General features: G+C 35.3%; 1 protein-coding gene across 1 annotated transcript in view; it reads left to right on the top strand.

Annotated features, from left to right (window-relative positions):
- Window positions 1–19,053, top strand: part of MRPL3 (mitochondrial ribosomal protein L3) — a 40,211-nt gene that overhangs the window by 1,188 nt on the left and 19,970 nt on the right. Inside the window, exons 2-6 of the mRNA XM_012766892.3 lie at window positions 76–260; window positions 1,274–1,365; window positions 3,317–3,415; window positions 11,217–11,316; window positions 14,321–14,381. Of these exons, the coding sequence (XP_012622346.1) occupies window positions 76–260; window positions 1,274–1,365; window positions 3,317–3,415; window positions 11,217–11,316; window positions 14,321–14,381 (537 nt within the window). The remainder of the gene's footprint in view (window positions 1–75; window positions 261–1,273; window positions 1,366–3,316; window positions 3,416–11,216; window positions 11,317–14,320; window positions 14,382–19,053) is intronic.

Consider the following 19,053-nt stretch of genomic DNA (forward strand, 5'->3'; position numbering starts at 1 on the left):
CATGTGACCTCCCTTTCCTACGTTACATGAGGGAAACTTTTGAATTATGGTTTGGTTAATTTTTTATTTTTACAGAACAAACATCTGGCTTTTTGTTAGAAATCTCCATGGCAAGAGTGGTACTTGGTGGGATGAGCATCTTTCTGAAGAGAATGTCCCATTTGTTAAGCAGTTAGTTTCCGATGAAGATAAAGCCCAGTTAGCGAGTAAACTATGTCCTCTGAAAGATGAACCGTGGCCTATACAGCCTTGGGAACCAGGTGATTATTTTATATCTGATGAATTCTCATCTCCTAGTTACTGTGTGGCTGAACACATTCAAAATCATAGTGACTGCTTGATAAATTTATCATCTCTTTCGTGTCTTTAGTGTGTCTGTTTTATTGTGGTTTGGTTTGCAAGTTTATTTTCAGCCTGCTAGCCTATTTTTAGTGAACAATGATAATAAAGATTTCCTTGAGAAGCTGTTTTGTAGATGAAAGGAGAGTCATTCTGCATACATTCTCTTGTTTCCTTCAGCTAAAAAGAATATAAAATAAGTCAAGGAAGAAAGGCTGGAAGATTATGATGTAAATTATAATGTGTTGCAGATATTTTCATTTGGGATGTTCTGGTACTCCAGATTTGACAAGCATGACCCCTGAATCAGCTCTTCGTGTCTAGTGGGGTGCTAAACCCATGTGTGGCCATACCAAGAAGAATAAGGCCTTTCCTGTTGAGTGTGTAGTCCTTGATTAGACCTTGTGACAATTGTATAGTGGCCAAAAGTTCTTAGTGGAGCAACTTTACCAATTTATGCAACAAACCTAAGTGTCATGTTGGAGACTGACATATTTTAGCAATATGATCATTTATGGCATCTCTGTAGTTCCAGCTCATTTTTTATTATAGAATTTGAGTGTTAGATATTTTCTGATGAATAAAGTTGGATATGAATTGATAGTAGGAAAGCATAATGATGGGTTTATCATGCCCTCTATTAATGCCATTATTTTAAAAGTTAATATGTTAACTTATCTATTATCTTTATTTTGTATATTTCTCATATTTGTTGATATTGCAAATATTTATTGAGTACCAATATATAATGCCAGGCATGGTTGAAGGAACATACATCTCTAACAAACAGTCCTGTTTTCCTCTATGGATATATTAGCATATTTCTTATGTGCTTGCTCCTTATAGTGAAACCTAATTTTAGGAAAAACTGTTATGTCATGTTGGCAAATGTTGAAAAAGCTTTTGTTAATGTTGATTTGGTTTTAATTGCCAGGTTCCTCTAGAGTTGGCCTTATTGCCTTGAAGCTGGGTATGATGCCTTTATGGACTAAAGATGGTCAAAAGCATGTGGTCACATTACTTCAGGTAAAAAAAAAAACACAAAAAAACAACAACATATGCAAAAGATAATGTATGAGTGCCGGGATCTGTTTGTGCAAACTTTAATTGGCAATGTTGGTATCCTGAACATGTAAATGTATGGTGAAGAAAAAGGGTAATGTCAAACATAAATAATATTAAAGAACTTCTGATGGTTTCAGGAATGTTCTGAACCTAGTAGCCTTCTAATACTGGTATTGGGATAACTGGGGCAATGATTTTTTTTAAAAAAGAAGTAACCTAGCTTTTCACAGATCTAGGAGTTTAATTTATAATCAGAAAAAATCTCAATCTCATTCTATTTTCATTTATGGAGTTCATTATATTTTTGATCATTTTGCTAATAGAATGTAATACCCTCTTGTCTGGGGAGGCTGCATTTTGTTCACTGAAATAAAGTATACTCTAATGATTAAGAATGTGGACCCTAAAACCAGGATACCTGAGTTTTCAATTGTGGTTCTTGCATTTACTGTCTGTGTCCTTTAGGGCACTGTGCCTCATCTGTAAAATAAATAATTGTGACCTACCTCAAAGGGTTATTGTGAGGTTTGCATAAAATGACAAATATCAGGTACTTAATGTTAAATGTTTAATATTAGCTACTATTGTACTTATTATTAAAGAAAGATCACTGATAAAGTTAGGAGACTGTCACTCCCCAAATCACTTTGGACAACTCAGTTAATCTTTGGGGCCTCATCTTAAACAAACAATTATACAGGTGAGGATGATTAAAGTAAGAGCTCATGTACATATGTGCTTAAAATGCTAACAGGGCACAGAGAATTTTTATAAACTCTTAGTCATTTTTTACTGGCTCTGAATGATCAAGTATACAACAATAGTTTAAAGAACTCTGAAGAACTTTGGGACCTTTTAGGAGCAGCTAATGGGTTTGTAAATTGGTACAGCCATTTCAGAAAACAATTTATCATTGTATGGTAAAGTTGAAATAGGTGAACCTTGTAGTCTAGCAGTTCCACTCCCAAGTGTTGCTAGAAAGTTTGGATAGGTGTGCACCAGGATTCCTGTACAACAGCAATTAGAGCAGCATCACAGTTAATGCACCAAAACTGGAAATAACCCAAATGTCTGTTAACAGTAGAGTGGGTAAATAAATCATGGTGTATTCACCTAATGAAATGCTGTATGGCAATGAAAATAAACAAAATAGCACAATACAGATGAACCTTACAAATATAATGTTGAGTGGAAGAAGTAAAACATGTAAGAGTACATTATAACCTGATTCCATTAATGTAAAGTTTAAAGCAGGCAACATAATACATTAAGTATTAAGCAATAAGCAATACTTTAAGTATTAATACTTAATACATTAATACTTAATACATTAAGTATTAAGCAATACTTTCAAAGGTAGGAATTATAAAGAAAAGTAAGTAAATGATTACCATAAATGTCAGGAGTTATTTCTGGGGCAGTGATCTGAAACTTTATTTAGCCTCAGAATCATCTGGAGGGTTTATAAAACACAAAGATTCTGATTCAGTAGGTTTGGATTGGGGCCTGGGAATCTGTGTTTTTACCAAGTTCCCAAAGGATGCTGATGCTGCCTATCTGGGGACCACATTTTGAGAACTCTTGTTGCACGGTAAAAACATGGGGAGGTGATTGGAAAAACACATAGAGGCTTGTGGGATTCTACTTCTTGGCATGGGTAGTGGTTGCATATGTATTTTCTTTATAAATATTCATTTAGTTATGTATTTATGTTTTATGTACTTTTCTGTATGTTGTATTTGTTAATTTTTTTAAAGGTTTACTTATATTTTTAAGATTGTGGTTGCTGTTAGAGGGATGGTGTTAGGACTTTAGGGAATTCCTAATTGTACTAGAGTTTCAATGTGGCTTGTGTGTAATGTTCAAATATATCTTGGCAAATGCTTAATTTTTTTTATGTTTGTTTGTTTAGGTACAAGACTGTCATGTTATAAAATATACTTCAAAGGAAAATCATAATGGAAAAATGGCAGCCCTACATGTAGGAGGAAAAACTGTATCACGTTTCCGTGTAAGAATGCATTCTCATTCCAAGAATAGTACATTTCATTGGTTTCACATCTGAATGCTTTTCGTTTTGAGAATATTCCACAGCCACAAACGTGCATTTGTCCATGAAGTAAATTGTGTATTTGGGGGCGGCAGTCTAACAGAGCCATTTTGCATAGGAGTCTGGGAGACTTAGTTTGTTCTAGTACCTCCCCCTACATCTGGAACACGTAACTACCTCTCTAAGCTGTAGTGTTTGTGTATATGTAAAATGGGGATAAAAAAACTACTTATCTAATAGATTTATCACAAGGATTAAATGAGGTTTTCTAAATGGGCCTGGAATATAATACCCTCATTAGATTTGGTTATTTTGTTCTTATGTTTTGTTTCACTCTCTTCCTATGGGAAATTAACACTTGACACCACAGCATGTGAGGATTAATTTTGTGTATTCTGGAAGGAACTTTTAGTACTTGGGAGAAAGCTCTAGTCTATATGAACCCACATCAGATTTTTTTAAATAAAGCATTTTTTTCTAAGTAGAATACTAATAGAATGCTGAGTTTGTAGTTTAAACTTGAAAAATATATCCAATAAGTATCCTCTATTGGATGACTAAAAATAGAGAAAACCTTTGTACAAACGATGATGCTTTCCACTAATAGATAACAAAACGTCTTTTGGTTTACTAGAACATATTGCTTATATCTAAGACAAACATTTTTTCATTATAAATTGTTTATAATTCAATGAACATGGCCAGAAATTAGGTTGGCAGTTGGATAGTTGACATGCTATCCTACTGTCAAAACTAACAAGTGTTAATTGTGTACCTACTTAATTACTTGAACACTTATATACTGGGTACCTAAGCATTATAAATCCAACAAGCACAGAACCAGAGATGGCCAGTTCTACTTGAGAAAATGCAAGAAGGTTTCACAAGGAGGACACCAGGAAGAACAGATGTTAAAGGCATGCCAGAGAGAATGGTCTCTGCAAAAGTAGAAACACCTGAAAGAGCATGTGTGCTTGGGAAGAGAAATGTGATGTGGGTGCATCTCAGTGTGCATGTGTGGACGAGTGGGGGAGGATGGTGAAGATGCAGCTGTCAAGGTAGAGTTCAAAGGAGCTTAGACTTCATTCTGTAGACTTTGAGGAGCTTTCTGAATTCTTTAACCACGGCAGTAAACTGGTTCAATTGTTATCTTTGATTAACTAAAATTAGAAGAATCTGGTTGGAGAGAGGAGGTGGTTTTAAGTGACATAGGGAGAGTTGATAACCCTTTTGAAGCAAGGCAGTGGCCTTGGGGTTAGAAGGGTCAGGGATTTATAACAGACTGGGTGAGTGTGAGTGTGTGATGAGAAGACACAGGCATATGGTTTCTAACTAAGCGACTGAGTCAGTGCTAATACTGTACTGTAACCTGGGATAGAGCCTACGAAAGGGAATTTTTGAAGGAAAGATGTGTTTAAGGGGTTCACAGAAAATCCAAGTGTAGTCCTGTAAATAATGGGAAATACTGATCAGTAAATAGGTGTTGGTTGAAATCATTGGAGTCTATTAAACTGGCTTGTTTCATAAGTATTAGAGAAGTTAGCTATTTTTGCATACATGGTTACATATTCTATTTCTCATTAAAGCTTTATAGTAATGTCTATCCTGCTCTTAATTCTTATAGTTTATTTACTAGCAAACTCAGGTTTCAAATAACTCCACAGTAATTAAAAGCACAATGAGATATTTATGGGAACTTTTAAAAAAATATCAAATGTTTGAGTTTTTTAAATGTATAAATATGTACTAACCTTCATATAAATAATTCTTTGGTTTGGCAGATGCCACTGTTTTCTAATTGATTGTACTTCCATGTTTTTGTAATAATTCGCACCATCTTCATTTTCATGACCAATTTTGTAAATTCATGACTTCATGGCCTTGATATTTGCAAATCAAGCATCATGTTGAGATGATCTATTTTGCTTCAACAGGTCTGTGAACATTGCTTCCTCAGAAACATGATATAGTGGGAAAATGAGTGCATATGGGGTCAGAATAGTTGAGTTCTAATCCTGATTTGTACCTTTACTCCTTTTGAACATTATTTTCTTACCCACAAAAACAGGGACTAGTACTTGATGGTCTCCAAATTATCTTTTAGTTCTGAGAGTCTTACATTGGTTCTCTGTATATTTTAGTTCTGAAGAAAAAACAAAAGTTAAAAAAAAATGTGCTTGGGAGCTCAGTTTAATTTATTCTATTTTACTTAGTGGTGAAGATATGTTACAGTTAAAATTTTATGAAAAACTATTCATTTCTCTAGCATAGTATTACAAAGGCCATTCTTACGTGATTTCTTTAAGATTTAAATTTTCTAGGTCTGGAGGACATTTATTATAATTTTAAGAAAAAGTCTATAACTGTGAATTGTATGTGAAGATGAAGTTTTAGAATTCTTTATAGGTAAAGCATTTTTGTTTAAAAGGGGAAAAGATTTTCAGAACTAAAAGTACACAAACTTTCCTCTTACATATTGTAGTTCTCAGAGAAACTGCAAATAGATTGCCTATAAAGGTATTTTTATAAGACCTATGAATATAAAATTCCAAATAGCTAAGCATTTAGAAATAAACTGATTAAATCAGTTTTATTTATAATATGGCTAGAACTTTTTTTTTTAATCTGTAAAGAATTTATGCCTCTTAAGAAATTATACTACTTTGCCTTTGCTATTTTGTATGTTATTATAAATAAAAACTGATGTGGTACATGGTATTTTTGAATGAGAAAGTTAAGTGGCCTTAACATTGATTAAATCAATTCATCTTAGGAGCAGAGAAGCATTTTCATTGTGGGAAGGATAATTGCAGAGAGCTTTGAAGAGTGGGAAAAGAATGCAACCTCATAGATGGGATTATCCAAGTGTGACAATGCTGTCAGTCTTTTAAATTGCTTTTTGAAATAATTTATGTATTTGGAAGTTTAGAAAAAGAAAAACCCCACTGCTTTTACATAGCTTCTAGTTTTTGGTTTTTTTTTTCTTAGACAGAGTCTCGCTTTGTTGCCCAGGTTAGAGTGAATGCCATGGTGTCAGCCTAGCTTACAGCAACCTCAAACTCCTGGGCTCAAGCAATCCTGCTGCCTCAGCCTCCCGAGTAGCTGGGTCTACAGGCATACGCCACCATGCCTGGCTAATTTTTTCTCTATATATTAGTTGGCCAATTAATTTCTTTCTACTATAGTAGAGATGGGGTCTCGCTCTTGCTTAGGCTGATTTTGAACTCCTGACCTCGAGCAATCCGCCCGCCTCAGCCTCCCAGAGTGCTAGGATTACAGGTGTGAGCCACCGCGCCTGGCCCATAGCTTCTAGTTTTAACTAAACTTGAGCATTTGTTTTTTCTCATGACTGAGACCTAATTAGTTTTATAACATTTTGATTTTTTTTTTAAAGTAAAGTATTTAATGTTAGTGAAATTGGAAGATAATCAAGAAGTATGTGTTACCTTTGTCCTTCTTATGGTTTAGTCTAAAAAGTTACTTAGGTTGAGATGTTCATCTTGTCTGTTTTATATTACTAGAAATGTAAAGGATTTTTCTTAGACGCTTCCTAGTATACTTTAAAAACTGGTATTAGTAAAATAATATTCTTTTTAAGTCACCAGGTAGAATATATGAATGTTAAAAATACATTTGAAGTCTATTATAAAAATTTAATAAATCTGAATTTAATACATCAGGAAAATAATTTCAAGGAGCCAAACTGTTAAATGAAAATTTTGTGTTCTTGTGGAAGAACTATGGTTGAAGAGGAAAAACAAGGGCCTTGAGAGGAATGGTGTTGAATATTAGTCTTAGATTTCAGCATGTGGGAAGTGAAACCACAGGGAACAATTGGAATGAATTTGTGTTACACTTTTGGAGGAAGGATAGCTTATTGAGAGACCTCTATGAGGTACAAAACAATCTTCAGTGGACATCAGAGCAGAGCTGCTCAGCATTTGTTGTATAGCCCCACTAGAGAATCCCAGAAAGATTCAAAACTTAAAGTTCTATGCTTATAGGCCAATGCCACCCAATTTCAGGTTGACTAAAGACAATTGAGTAAATTATAAAGGGGAGTACTAACAGTTTACGTTTTAAACTGAAGTTAACAAGTAACTAAAGTTTGCTGAGTACAAGTCTGACTATGCTGGCACTCCATTGGATTTTGGGGAAATGATGCTTTGTTCTGTCAGTGTCATCTGGAGTTAGAGTTTTTAGTTGCTCCATTCTTACTTTTTTGATTACAAATTACTATTGGTTTGGTTTCATAATAGTTTAATTTCTTTGGATTTATTCACCCTCAAAGTATGTTGTAATGTATATTTTAGGCCTGTAATTTTATAGAGGCCACAAATAGTAATGTTGTATTCCAAGAACTAATATCAGCAGAAGAGTGGAAAGGTGTGGTGGCTTTGACAGACAAACTTAACAGCCAGATAGGTGCCTGTCCTCCATCTTCTGTTTCTTTTCAACATTCATATAACCCATTTCTTTCATGTCTAACCTGCCACTGTGCTTGGCTATAGAGACACAGATGAATAAAACAGCCCCTACCATCCAGGTGTTCACAGGCCAGCAGGCAGACATATAAATAGATAAACGTAAAGTGGTATGGACAATAATCGAGATATATTCAGGGTCTAATGGTATAAACAAAGGAACAGTGTGCTCTGGCAAGGCTGCTGAGGGAGGGATCTGAACAGGAAATATAACAGGAGCTATAACTAGAGACGTGTATTTATGTTTCCTGATGTGAAGAGTGCCTCTTTATCAGAATATAACCAACACAAGTATATCTATCTTGTTGCTCTTTCCTCTTCCTCAACTTTCTCTCTAACCAGAAGTGAAACTTTGGTTTCAGGGTGGAGATTGTAGGCAAAGAGAGTGGCGTAGACAGACACAGGTAAGTATACATAAAGTTCCACAGCCACTGAGGTTCTTCATTTATATTCTGATGAAAGAGGCATTCTTCACATCAAGAAATAGAAAATGGTACAGCTTTTTTGGCAAGTCATATGGCAATCTGTAAGAATCTTAAGAATTAAGGTAGGAGGGGGAGACTCAGGACATTATTATAAGGAAATAAGATGTCAATAAGGTTTTATTTTCAAGGACATTGGTTGTAGTGATCGTTAACAATAGCAGAAAAAAAGGCATGGTTGGAGCCGGGCACGGTGGCTCACGCCTGTAATCCTAGCACTTTGGGAGGTGGAGGCGGGCGGATTGCTCAAGGTTAGGAGTTCGAAACCAGCCTGAGCGAGACCCCGTCTCTACTAAAAATAGAAAGAAATTAATTAACCAACTAAAAATATATATACAAAAAAAATTAGCCGGGCATGGTGGCACATGCCTGTAGTCCCAGCTACTTGGGAGGCTGAGGCAGTAGGATCGCTGAGCCCAGGAGATGGAGGTTGCTGTGAGCCAGGCTGACGCCACGGCACTCACTCTAGCCTGGGCAACAAAGTGAGACTCTGTCTCAAAAAAAAAAAAAAAAAGGCATGGTTGGGGATGAGAGCAGACAATAGGATCTACCGGGAATGGGGGATATAGCAGCTACTAAAACAGATTTCTGCTTTCAGGAAGCTTACATTTGGGTGAGATAGGTAAGCTGTTGCATAGAAAATAAATAAAAAATAAAAATATGCATCATGACAGGGGATGAATGCTTTGAAGAATAATAATAGAAGGTTGAGGGGATGGCAAGTGACAAAAAGTGGTGCTACTTTAGATAGAGTAATCAGAAAAGATAAGTTGATATTTAGATGGAGACCTGAATGAGTAATGGAACAAGTCATGCAAAAATGTGACAGAAAAGCATTCCAGGGAGGGGAAATAGTACATGCAAAGGTCCTAAGGCCAATGTTTGAGGTGCTCTTGGGCCAGTAAGGTGAGCCAGGAGAATAGAAGATGAGATCCGATTGTGTAGAATCTTGTAAGCCATGGTGCGGCCTTAGGACTTGATTCTGTGTGAGATGAAAGCCACTATAGAAGCATGATATAGCTTGAGTTTTAAAATGATCATGCCAGCCTATGAATTGAGAACAGAACAGGGAGTTGAGTGTAGAAGAATGGATACTGGTTAGGAGGTTATTGAAATAATCCAGGCAAAAGATGGTGCTTGGAATTGGGGTGGAGTGGAGAAAAGTGGTTGATGGTTTTTAAATAGCCTGTAGGAATTGCAAATGGTTGGCACATGGGATATGAAGAAGAGAAGAGTCAAGGGTGACTATTAGATTTTTTGGTCTAAACATCAGAAGGACAGAGTTGCCTTTGATTGAGATTTGGAAGGCCAGAGGAGAGCAAGTTTGAGGGAGCTGGGAGTTGAGTTCTATTTTAGACATGTTAAGCTTGAGTTCTGTATGACATTGAAGTGAAGATAATGATTTGGCAGTTGGACATACGAATTTATAATTCAGAGTAGAATTTGGAACTGAAGTGAGAAATGTGGGGTCATTTGTATACATGAGAAGCGAGAGTAGTGGCTAGAAACCAAGTGAAAGTCTTTCAAGGAAAAAGTGGTCACCTGTCTAAAGCATTGCTGATAGATCCAAGTAAGTGAGTATTGACAAGTATATTTGAGCAGGTAAAGATCATTGATGATCTTGACAAGCACTTTCCATTGAGTGTTAGGGGCTAAAAGTGCCTGATAAAAGTGGGTTCAGAGAATGGGAAGAGAGAAAGTAGACTCAGCAAGTCTTTCAAGGAGCTTTGCTATAATGGAGAAGAGAAAAATTAGCTAAAGAATATGTGGTCAAAGAAAAGTTTTGTTTTAATATGTGAGTTAATGTGACATGTTCATACACTGATAGAAAAGTTCCAAGAGAAAGGGAGACAATGATGATTTTGAAGAGAATGAGGACAATTTGAGGAGGAAAGCCCTCAAATAGGTGAGAGGTGCTGGGGAACCAAGGCTTTTAATAAGAGTTGGGACTGTTCATCTGTCAACATGATTTCCAGCCCCAGTTTGGCCATTGGAATCATGAGGTGATTAAAAACAATGCTAATACTTGGGTGCCCAGCCTAGATCAGTGAGGTTATGATCTCCAAGCAGAGAGCCCTTGGCATTGGCATTTTCTAAAAGTTTCCCATCTGCTATGTGTAACCTATAGTGGGGTGGGAGGATAACAGTATATGAGTGCTGATATAGATAGTTTGATTTGGTGATAAGAGCATGGAGAAGCTCTCTTGATTGTTCTATTTGATCAGCTCAAAAAGAAGAGGAGGGAACAGTGCTAAAGGTTTTAGAAGAGGATGTGACATAGTTTCCTTGGAGAATGTAAGAAGGATTTAACTGGGGAAATGTAGCTTGGCCAGGCCACATTTGTGACTCACTTTCAAATTTGTAGTCATAACATTTAAGCGTGACCCATCACTTTTTCTTCCGCTTGGTTTAGAATACATGCAGAAGAGGCAGATTCCTGGGGTTGGGGTTCTTGATATAGACAGTTTCCAATCAGAATTCAAATATGAGTACAACTTCTATTTCTTTTCCTGTAGATCTAAAGGTCTTTCTTTCCCAGTGCCTTATATTTGAAATACTATGCACATGGCTGGATCTTAAGCAGTAAGGTTATTGGTTTACAGAGATATAATGGATTATAGATCTAAATCTCACCTCCTTTAAACAAGGGGAAACAGATGATCTTTATTCAATAGGGGAATAGAGTGTGCTTTGATTTGTTTTCTGGGGTGTTAATAATTTGGTTTAGATCTCTATGTTTTCAACTCCACCTTTATTTTTTTAATGTATTACTTATATGTGCTGCTTTTCCTCTAGAAACCAACATCTGTATTGGAATTTTACCGAGAACTTGGATTACCGCCAAAACAGAAAGTTAAAATCTTTCATGTAACAGATAATGCTGTAATTAAGCCAGGTAATCTGAGGTCGGGGAGAGGAGGGAGGTAAAAATACCCAAATATGTGATTTGTTTAATGTCAGCCCTTTCAATAAAGCTGAATCTAAAATACAAAGCCCCAAACACTTATTTTTAAATATAAAACCGTATCTGATTTAATCACTAGGAACAAACAAGTCTTGTCCTTTTTAAGTTGAAAAAGCTGTAGAGAACTCTTTGTTTTTCATGAGAGAGGGAGGAACGCTTTTGTTTCTAATGTAGAGAGCTTTCCACGTTTCAAAAAGCCACTCTAAAGAAGCACACTAACTTTTAAAATTTGAGGTTTGCAGGCTGGCATTCCGTTAAGTGAAGAATAGCTAGACTCTTGTTTAGATAGAAGAACTTGAGAAAATATAGCCTGAAACAGGAGAATGACCAACAATAGCACCTCAAAGTACAAAGTCTTACTTAAAAATTTCAAAATATTTTACCTATTCCATGGAATGTCAAATGGTATGACTTGGCATATGACTATATTGGTTCATATAGTTAACAAAATATAACATTTTAATGTCTTTGAACTTTAGCTCCTTGATCTCTCAAACTTGAGTTCTAACAAGACAGTAGAGTGATGTTTTAAGACTTGACATTTTTAATATCTGAACTGAATTTCTTGAAGTAAAATACAATTGCAGTAGGCCTGTATTAATTGGGGTGATAGGTTCAGCCTTCTTATAAGCTAGAATTAAAAGTATTTTTTTGAAGTTCAAATTTTGTAACTTTAAGGCAAAATAAATGGAAGTAAACTAACAAATATAAAAATTAGTAGAGGTCCTAAAGTCATTGTATATTAGATTGGTTTTTAATGGGCATATTTCACTTAAAATATAAAGGGATAGTTCTATAATAAGATATTTGGGTGAGTAAACAGTTTGTTGAAGCAGTTTTAAATATTCTCTTTGGTATTAACACATCTAACTTTCTTAAACCCTTTGTTAATGTTGAGGATAAAGATAAAAATTGAGGCCAGGCACAGTGGCTCATACCTGTAATCCTAGCACTGTGGGAGGCCAAGGCAAGAGGATCGCTTAAGCTCAGGAGTTCGAGACCAACCTGAGCAAGAGTGTCAGAAAGACCGTGTCTACTAAAAGTAGTAAAATGAGCTGGGTGTCATGGCATGTAGCTACTTGGGAGGCCAAGGCAGGAGGATCACTTGAGCCCAGGAGTTAGAGGTTGCAGTGGGCTATGATGATGCCACTGCACTCTAGCCAGGGTGACAGAGCAAGATTCTGTCTCAGAAAAAAAAAGATAACAATTGGCTTCACGTTAACTTTTGCTATAGCCGAAACCATATGAAATTGTTTTTGTTGGTCAAAAATGGTCAGATATTTGCAGTTCAAGTCAACCTCATAGAAATGCAGCTACTTTTAATTGCCCCCTATTTTTTATATTTTTTTAATTAATGTTATTTTTTTGATTGACAAGGTATAGTTGTATCCATTTGTGGGTGCAGTGTAATGTTTTAGATGTGTGTAAACAATGTGGAATGATTAAATCACAACTTTTTTCTGAATTCACGGTTTTTCTCTGCCCGTGCAAATCCAGGTCAGTTCCTCCCTTAAAGGAGTCTTCCTCTGAAACCCTACCACACTTTATTGTCTGTATTAAATAAACAAACATAACTAAAATTAGCTTTCAGTTACATTCTGTACTACATTGGTTCCTTTCTTTTAAAAAAAAAATCTCTTATTTAATGATATTAATGTTGATTCCTCACCAAGATAATAAATTTATTGAGGTCAGGGGCCATGTCTTAGACTTTTGCATTTATAGTTATACCTATTTCTAAATGCACTATAAATGTTTATTAATTAATTGCCAAATGGTTCTCATAAATGTTAATTCCAAATTATATAAACGAAATACTTTGAAGGGTTTTGATTTATCACAAAATTTCAAATTCTTCTAAATAACATGTAGCTCACACCTATAATCCCAGTACTTTGGGGGCTTCAGTGGCAAGATCACTTCAGGCTAGCAGTTTGAGACCAGCCTGGCCAACGTCGTAAGACCCTCTCTATACCAAAATTTTAAAAAATTAGTCAGATGTGGTGGCATGCACCTGTAGTCCTAGCTATTAGGGAGGCTGAGGCAGGAGGATCACTTGAGCCCAGGAGTTTGAGGCTACAGTAAGCTATTACCGATCATGCCACTATACTCCAACCTGGGTAACAGTGAGACCTTGTCTCTAAAAAATAAATAAATACATAACATGTTTCCTAAATACATTTAAAGTAAGGATTTTATTTGCATACAACTAGTTTTTAAATGTTTCTGTATAAAATGAGAAGTATCTGTAATGGTATTTTTTTTTTTCCCAAATATCTGAGCACATGGTAGGAGAACTATATTTTATTGGTACAATGACTAGTTCACCAAAAATCTGAAAAGTATGGGTTTTATATGAAGATTATATATACCATAATCATTACCCAGCAAATGAGGGACTTGGATTCAAGTAATTAAATGTCCTGTTTTTTACCAGTGGATATAAAATATTTGATCAAGACCCAATTTTTTTTTAGTTATTCTCTTGTTTTTGTTTTCCTTATGTGAAATAGGCAATATATCTTAGTTCAATAGATTACTATTCACCAAAACAACCAAGAATCATCAAACTTTTGTGTATATCAGCAAGAACACTGTTGTCATGGGAATCACTTATTTCAACCAGCACCACTGTGGCTTCTGTGAAGGCACCCATCCATCAGTCAGGTGTGGTCTGGAGGCTCACTCTGCACCATGTGCCTCGTACTGGGCCACATTGTTCTTCAGCCCATGCATAGTCAATTAAAAGATGTTTGTTGAATAATTTCATTGTTTGAATGTTTCCAATGTTTATAATTGCAGAGAGAAATCTAGCAGTTTTGAAATCTGATAATTAGAAGCCTTCCCGGGTGTAGTTTATGTTTAATAAAGTTGTTTCTGTGCTAACAAATTTCATACTGATTATTTGTTTTGTTTTGTTTTGTTTTTCATAAAGGCACTCCTCTTTATGCTGCTCACTTTCGTCCAGGACAGTATGTGGATGTCACAGGCAAAACGTAGGTCCTCTTAGCAGGTTCTCTTTTACTTGTATTTCCTTATCTACTAAGATTAGGTCCTCTTAGCAGGTTCTCTTTTACTTGTGTTTCTCCATCTATTAAGAATAATATGAGTGAAGGAAGCACTGTTTTTCAAGTCAGTGAATGTAGGATAAATGTCATTCTCATTCATAATTCCAATCTTTAATGTTACTAACTGTACTGGTTTTAAAATTACACTGAGTTATTGTATGTGAAGAGTTCACGTCAGGTTACAGCTTTTAAACTGAGATGTGTGTGTCTTGAAATGGGGCTAAGAGGTCATTTCACTCAGGTTCTTTGTGAATTGGGCCCATTTCTGCTTTGAAGACCAAAGACAACATACAGTTTGATGATATACATGAGCAATGCTGATGGGAGTTTTTTGGATATTATTATATAGTCTAGTTATTCACCACTCTTTCCAATTCTAGGAAACAGTTAAATTAGAAACACTTTACAGTATTTGTGACAATGGTGGTTGTGTTTAAGGTTCCCCCAAAGTAACTATAAAAGTTTTTGTAGCTGTGTTAAAAGCCTATCAGAAGCTTGAAGAAAAAGTAATATCATACCTTAGGTCACTTTGGTAGCCTATAGTATTCCACAGTACATAAGTGAGACTTCTTCCGTAAAAGCAAATCTTATTATTCTTATACAAGGGTTTAATTTGGTATAAATCAACATTTAATTGTCACTCTAACAGAAATGCTGACTTTGAGTCATATTTAAACTGGTATGCTTGATACTGTAGCTTTTTCATATTTTGGCATTTGTATCAGATGGCTTAGGACAGTTCAGTACTGGATGATGTCCAGGAAACATTTAGATCTTAGGGAAGTAGGTTTTCAAAAATTGGTTTAGGTCACCTTACTGTGGAATGAAATAACCAAGCTCTTATGTATGTTCATATAGAAACTATTAAGTGTAGGTTGTTGGGATCCACATGACCTAGGCTAAACAAATTTTCAGTTATCAGCAATTTTCCATTCTCTCAAAATAGGTGATAATTACATTTATCTTTTTGCCTCAGTTTTCTCCTTTCTGTCACATGGCAGTGTCTCCAGGGATTATTCTGACTAGGAGCCCTTTGAAAAATAAACAAAAATCCACAGGTGGTTTGAGATGGTCTTATGGATCATAGTGAATGAGCCAGAGCAGCTCTTATTCAAGGAAAATGGATGAGTGTCAGCATCACTTTCCTTCACTGTCAGATATATTCTCCACTTCTACCTAGTTTCAAATATAGGCCATTGCAAAAGCTGTTAGCTATTTAGAAGTGAAATGGGTAGATTGTTAGATTGAGTCATCTTTTTAAAAGAAATCATGAACCTCTCCCCTTTTATTTTTCCTGATTCCTAGTTGTCATGGATTTGTCCCTAGTTACCAGGGCCTCTAAAATCCCTGGTTTCTTGGTAACTATGTTTGTTCTGCTTTCCTTTGTCAAGAACTCAGAATATTGGAGCTCTAAATCTTTGGTTTGGTTAGTTGGTGAGGTGTGTGATGTGAATCAGATTATTTTACTTTTTAATTTCTGAATTATTACACATAATAAAATACCTCACAGTAATTCTGTAATTTATACATGGTTAGTGTTAATGCCATTCTATATTTTATAGAATATATGTGGTATTATAAGAAGCCATGCAAAGTCAGAGGCCTTGTTACCAGAGGCCTTGTGGCTGGACTTGTGACTAGCTTTGATTAGAGGCTAATCTAGAGTTTTTCAAATGCCTGTGTTCAATAATTGCTTTTATCTCTTATGCTGCTGTTTGGTTTCCGTGGCTACTTCTTAAAAGTGATTTTTAAAACTGCAGCCTTCTTAATGTTTGGGGGATGGACACGCTTGAAGCTCTTACTTGAGGGGAGAGGGGGCATGGGCAGTATATGTAACCTTAACACTTGTACCCCCATAATACGCTAAAATAAAAAACAAACAAAAAAACTTCAGCCTTCTTCTTTTGAGTATAAAGTGAAAGGCAAAGTTTTTTAGTTTTGTTTTATAAGGTAATGGTCCTAGAAAACAAAATTGTGTAAAACCCATCTGTCAGCTTCAGAATGAAATAGCTGATAAGAGTTGAGAGAATAACTAGCCCTGGGATTTAAAGTAGTAGCAATCAACTCTGGAGAAGAGGGGAGACCTCCATTTGAGAAGATCACCACTATTGTATGGGCTGCAGTACAGTGTTCTATTTGACTTACACTGTGTAACAGTGGGGAGGGTGTTACCCCAGTGTGTGCACTGTATTCTGGTATGCATACCTTCATGTGGTATTACTTGATCAGAATGAATTGGACTTTATTTGACCTTTTGCTAAATGTTACCAATAACTACAGCTCTTGTAGCTTACATGTAATTATGGCTGTAAGGTACTTTTAAGTGCTTGTAAATTTATAGGATTCTTTGTCTTTATCGTGTGGAACTGTTTTGAATTTCTTCTGAGTGTGGCATTGGATTCCCAGCTGCATGTAAGTCCTAGTTGCTGCTGCCTCTTCTCTTTGCCACTGAGTTTCCTGTGTTTTGATGTGTGCATGTGCACACATGCATGTATGCATTTACTTTTTTTTTAACTTTTTAAACTCTTCTTCTGTCTCCTTTCCTTAGTGCTTCTCATTTTGGGGGCAGTTCTACTTGCTTGGAGTTTAAGTCTTTTGCAGCCAATGAGAATGTTATTTCTCTGTTAACTATAAATGGAATCATCATTGGCTCTGAGTCTTCTCAGTTCCATACCACTGTGTCTCACTGCCAAGATTTGCTACCTTTTCCTCCACTTTCATCCTATCTATTGAAATTTTGAAACTTCTGGGCTCCATCTTCTTAATTATCAATCCTGTTACAAGTGCAGACACTAGAGAAAAAAATAGTACAGTGACATGGTTAAGGGGGTGATGAGAGGAGATGGATTTATAGGCTGGAGCAGTTGCTTTCACATTTGAGTACACTTTAGAATCTCCTGGAGGGTTTGTAAAATCAATTGGTGGGCTCTACCTAGAGAGCTGATTTTGTAGGTCTGGGGTAGTACCTGATAATTTGCATTTCTAACAAGTCTCCAAGTGATATAAATGCTGCTGGTCCAGGGACATACTTTGAGAACCACTGGACTAGAAAATAGTCTGGAGCTCATCAGATTAAATGCCTTTTCCTCCCCACTCCTTTTCCTAGCACAGAATTCAGAATGCCTTTCTTTCTTTAACTCTAGTTGAGTTATAACATAGAGACATCTGTTTTAAAGCAAGCAGATTTAATTGATGTAATTAAAATAACATTGCCAATAAAAGTAGGCCTATTCATTACATTTTAGTTAGTATAAAACTGCAAGTTGATCTGTTTAGTAATTGGCTTCATTATCTTCTTTTCATTAGGAAAAACAAAAATCTCTAATTTCTTAATTTTTCTCATGTTGTAATACTTATATTTTCATTGTTAATCTATACTCAGATGTTTAATATTATATTTCAGATTATTTTTTACCTATACCTTCAATTTTAATTGCTGAGTTAAATATACTTTAACTAAGAAAAAAAATCTTTAAAAGGAAAAAACACTGCTTTACAAAAATACAATGTTAATAGAATCTATATACCTCAGCAATGAAATTGCAGACATTTTTTCCTTATTTAATAATTGGAATAGGAAATCTGCTTACATGAAAGATACATTGTGTTTATTTGTACTGAATTTTGTTATAATTCTTTGTATAAATAGGCAAATTTACCAGTGTCACTTTAGGGTGTGAGATGAATATTTATTTACCAGAGTTCTTTTTAATTTTACTTTTATACCAGAAATAGTTTTTCATCTAAAGGGTCTAAGAATACAAATTCAATTTAGATTGTATGGCAAAGATTTTTATATCTAATACTTAAAGCCATCTAGCAGAATAGTTTCATTATGCTATTAATAGATAATAAGGCCCCCTCTTTGAAATATGGCAACTTTGTGTAATTGATTCTAAATATTTTAAACTAGCATGTATAAATTATGTCTGTCCTCCCTACCCCAGCACATTTTTTAAGTTTATATTCTTGTTCTGTAGTAGTAGTTATATTCCATTGTAACTTCTAAAAGATGATGGTTTGGACAGTCTCAATTTTGAGGAGGAAACAGATATAAATAATGTATAAATATAAATAGTGAGTGAGATGAGGTATGACCATTGATTCTATCCTCAGCATAGGATGTTTAGCCCATTTTTTTTCTTGAATCCTAGCAGTGCTTATTATAATTTGCAGTTCAAAAAAAAAAAGGAAGAAGGAGAAGGAATGAGAAAAGAATGAAACAAAAAAAAAACTAAAAATGTATTCTGTTGTGTTTAGGGGGAAATGTTAGGTCTCTTTCCCAAAGAACTTGAAGGGCAAAGATGGTGGGGATGCAACCATAGCAGTGGGCATTGAGGGGCACTTTCCTGCTAGGTGTCTTACTGAACTTTGAATTCATGACAGTAATATACCTAAATTAGTTTTTTTTCTGGTTGTCTGGAATGAGTGAATGAATTTAAATTTGGAAGCCCATATTTGAAGTCAGAAGACTTCAGGTATTTAAAAAATTTCTTTTCTTTTCTTTTTTGGAAGAAGGATAATCTTAAATTTTTGTCTATAAGTCTGGGCTAATTAAAACAGTCCATGTATTTTCAGACATAGTTTTATTAGTTTAATA

Source organism: Microcebus murinus, chromosome 1, assembly GCF_040939455.1.
Source record: "Microcebus murinus isolate Inina chromosome 1, M.murinus_Inina_mat1.0, whole genome shotgun sequence".
Lineage (NCBI taxonomy): Eukaryota > Metazoa > Chordata > Mammalia > Primates > Cheirogaleidae > Microcebus > Microcebus murinus.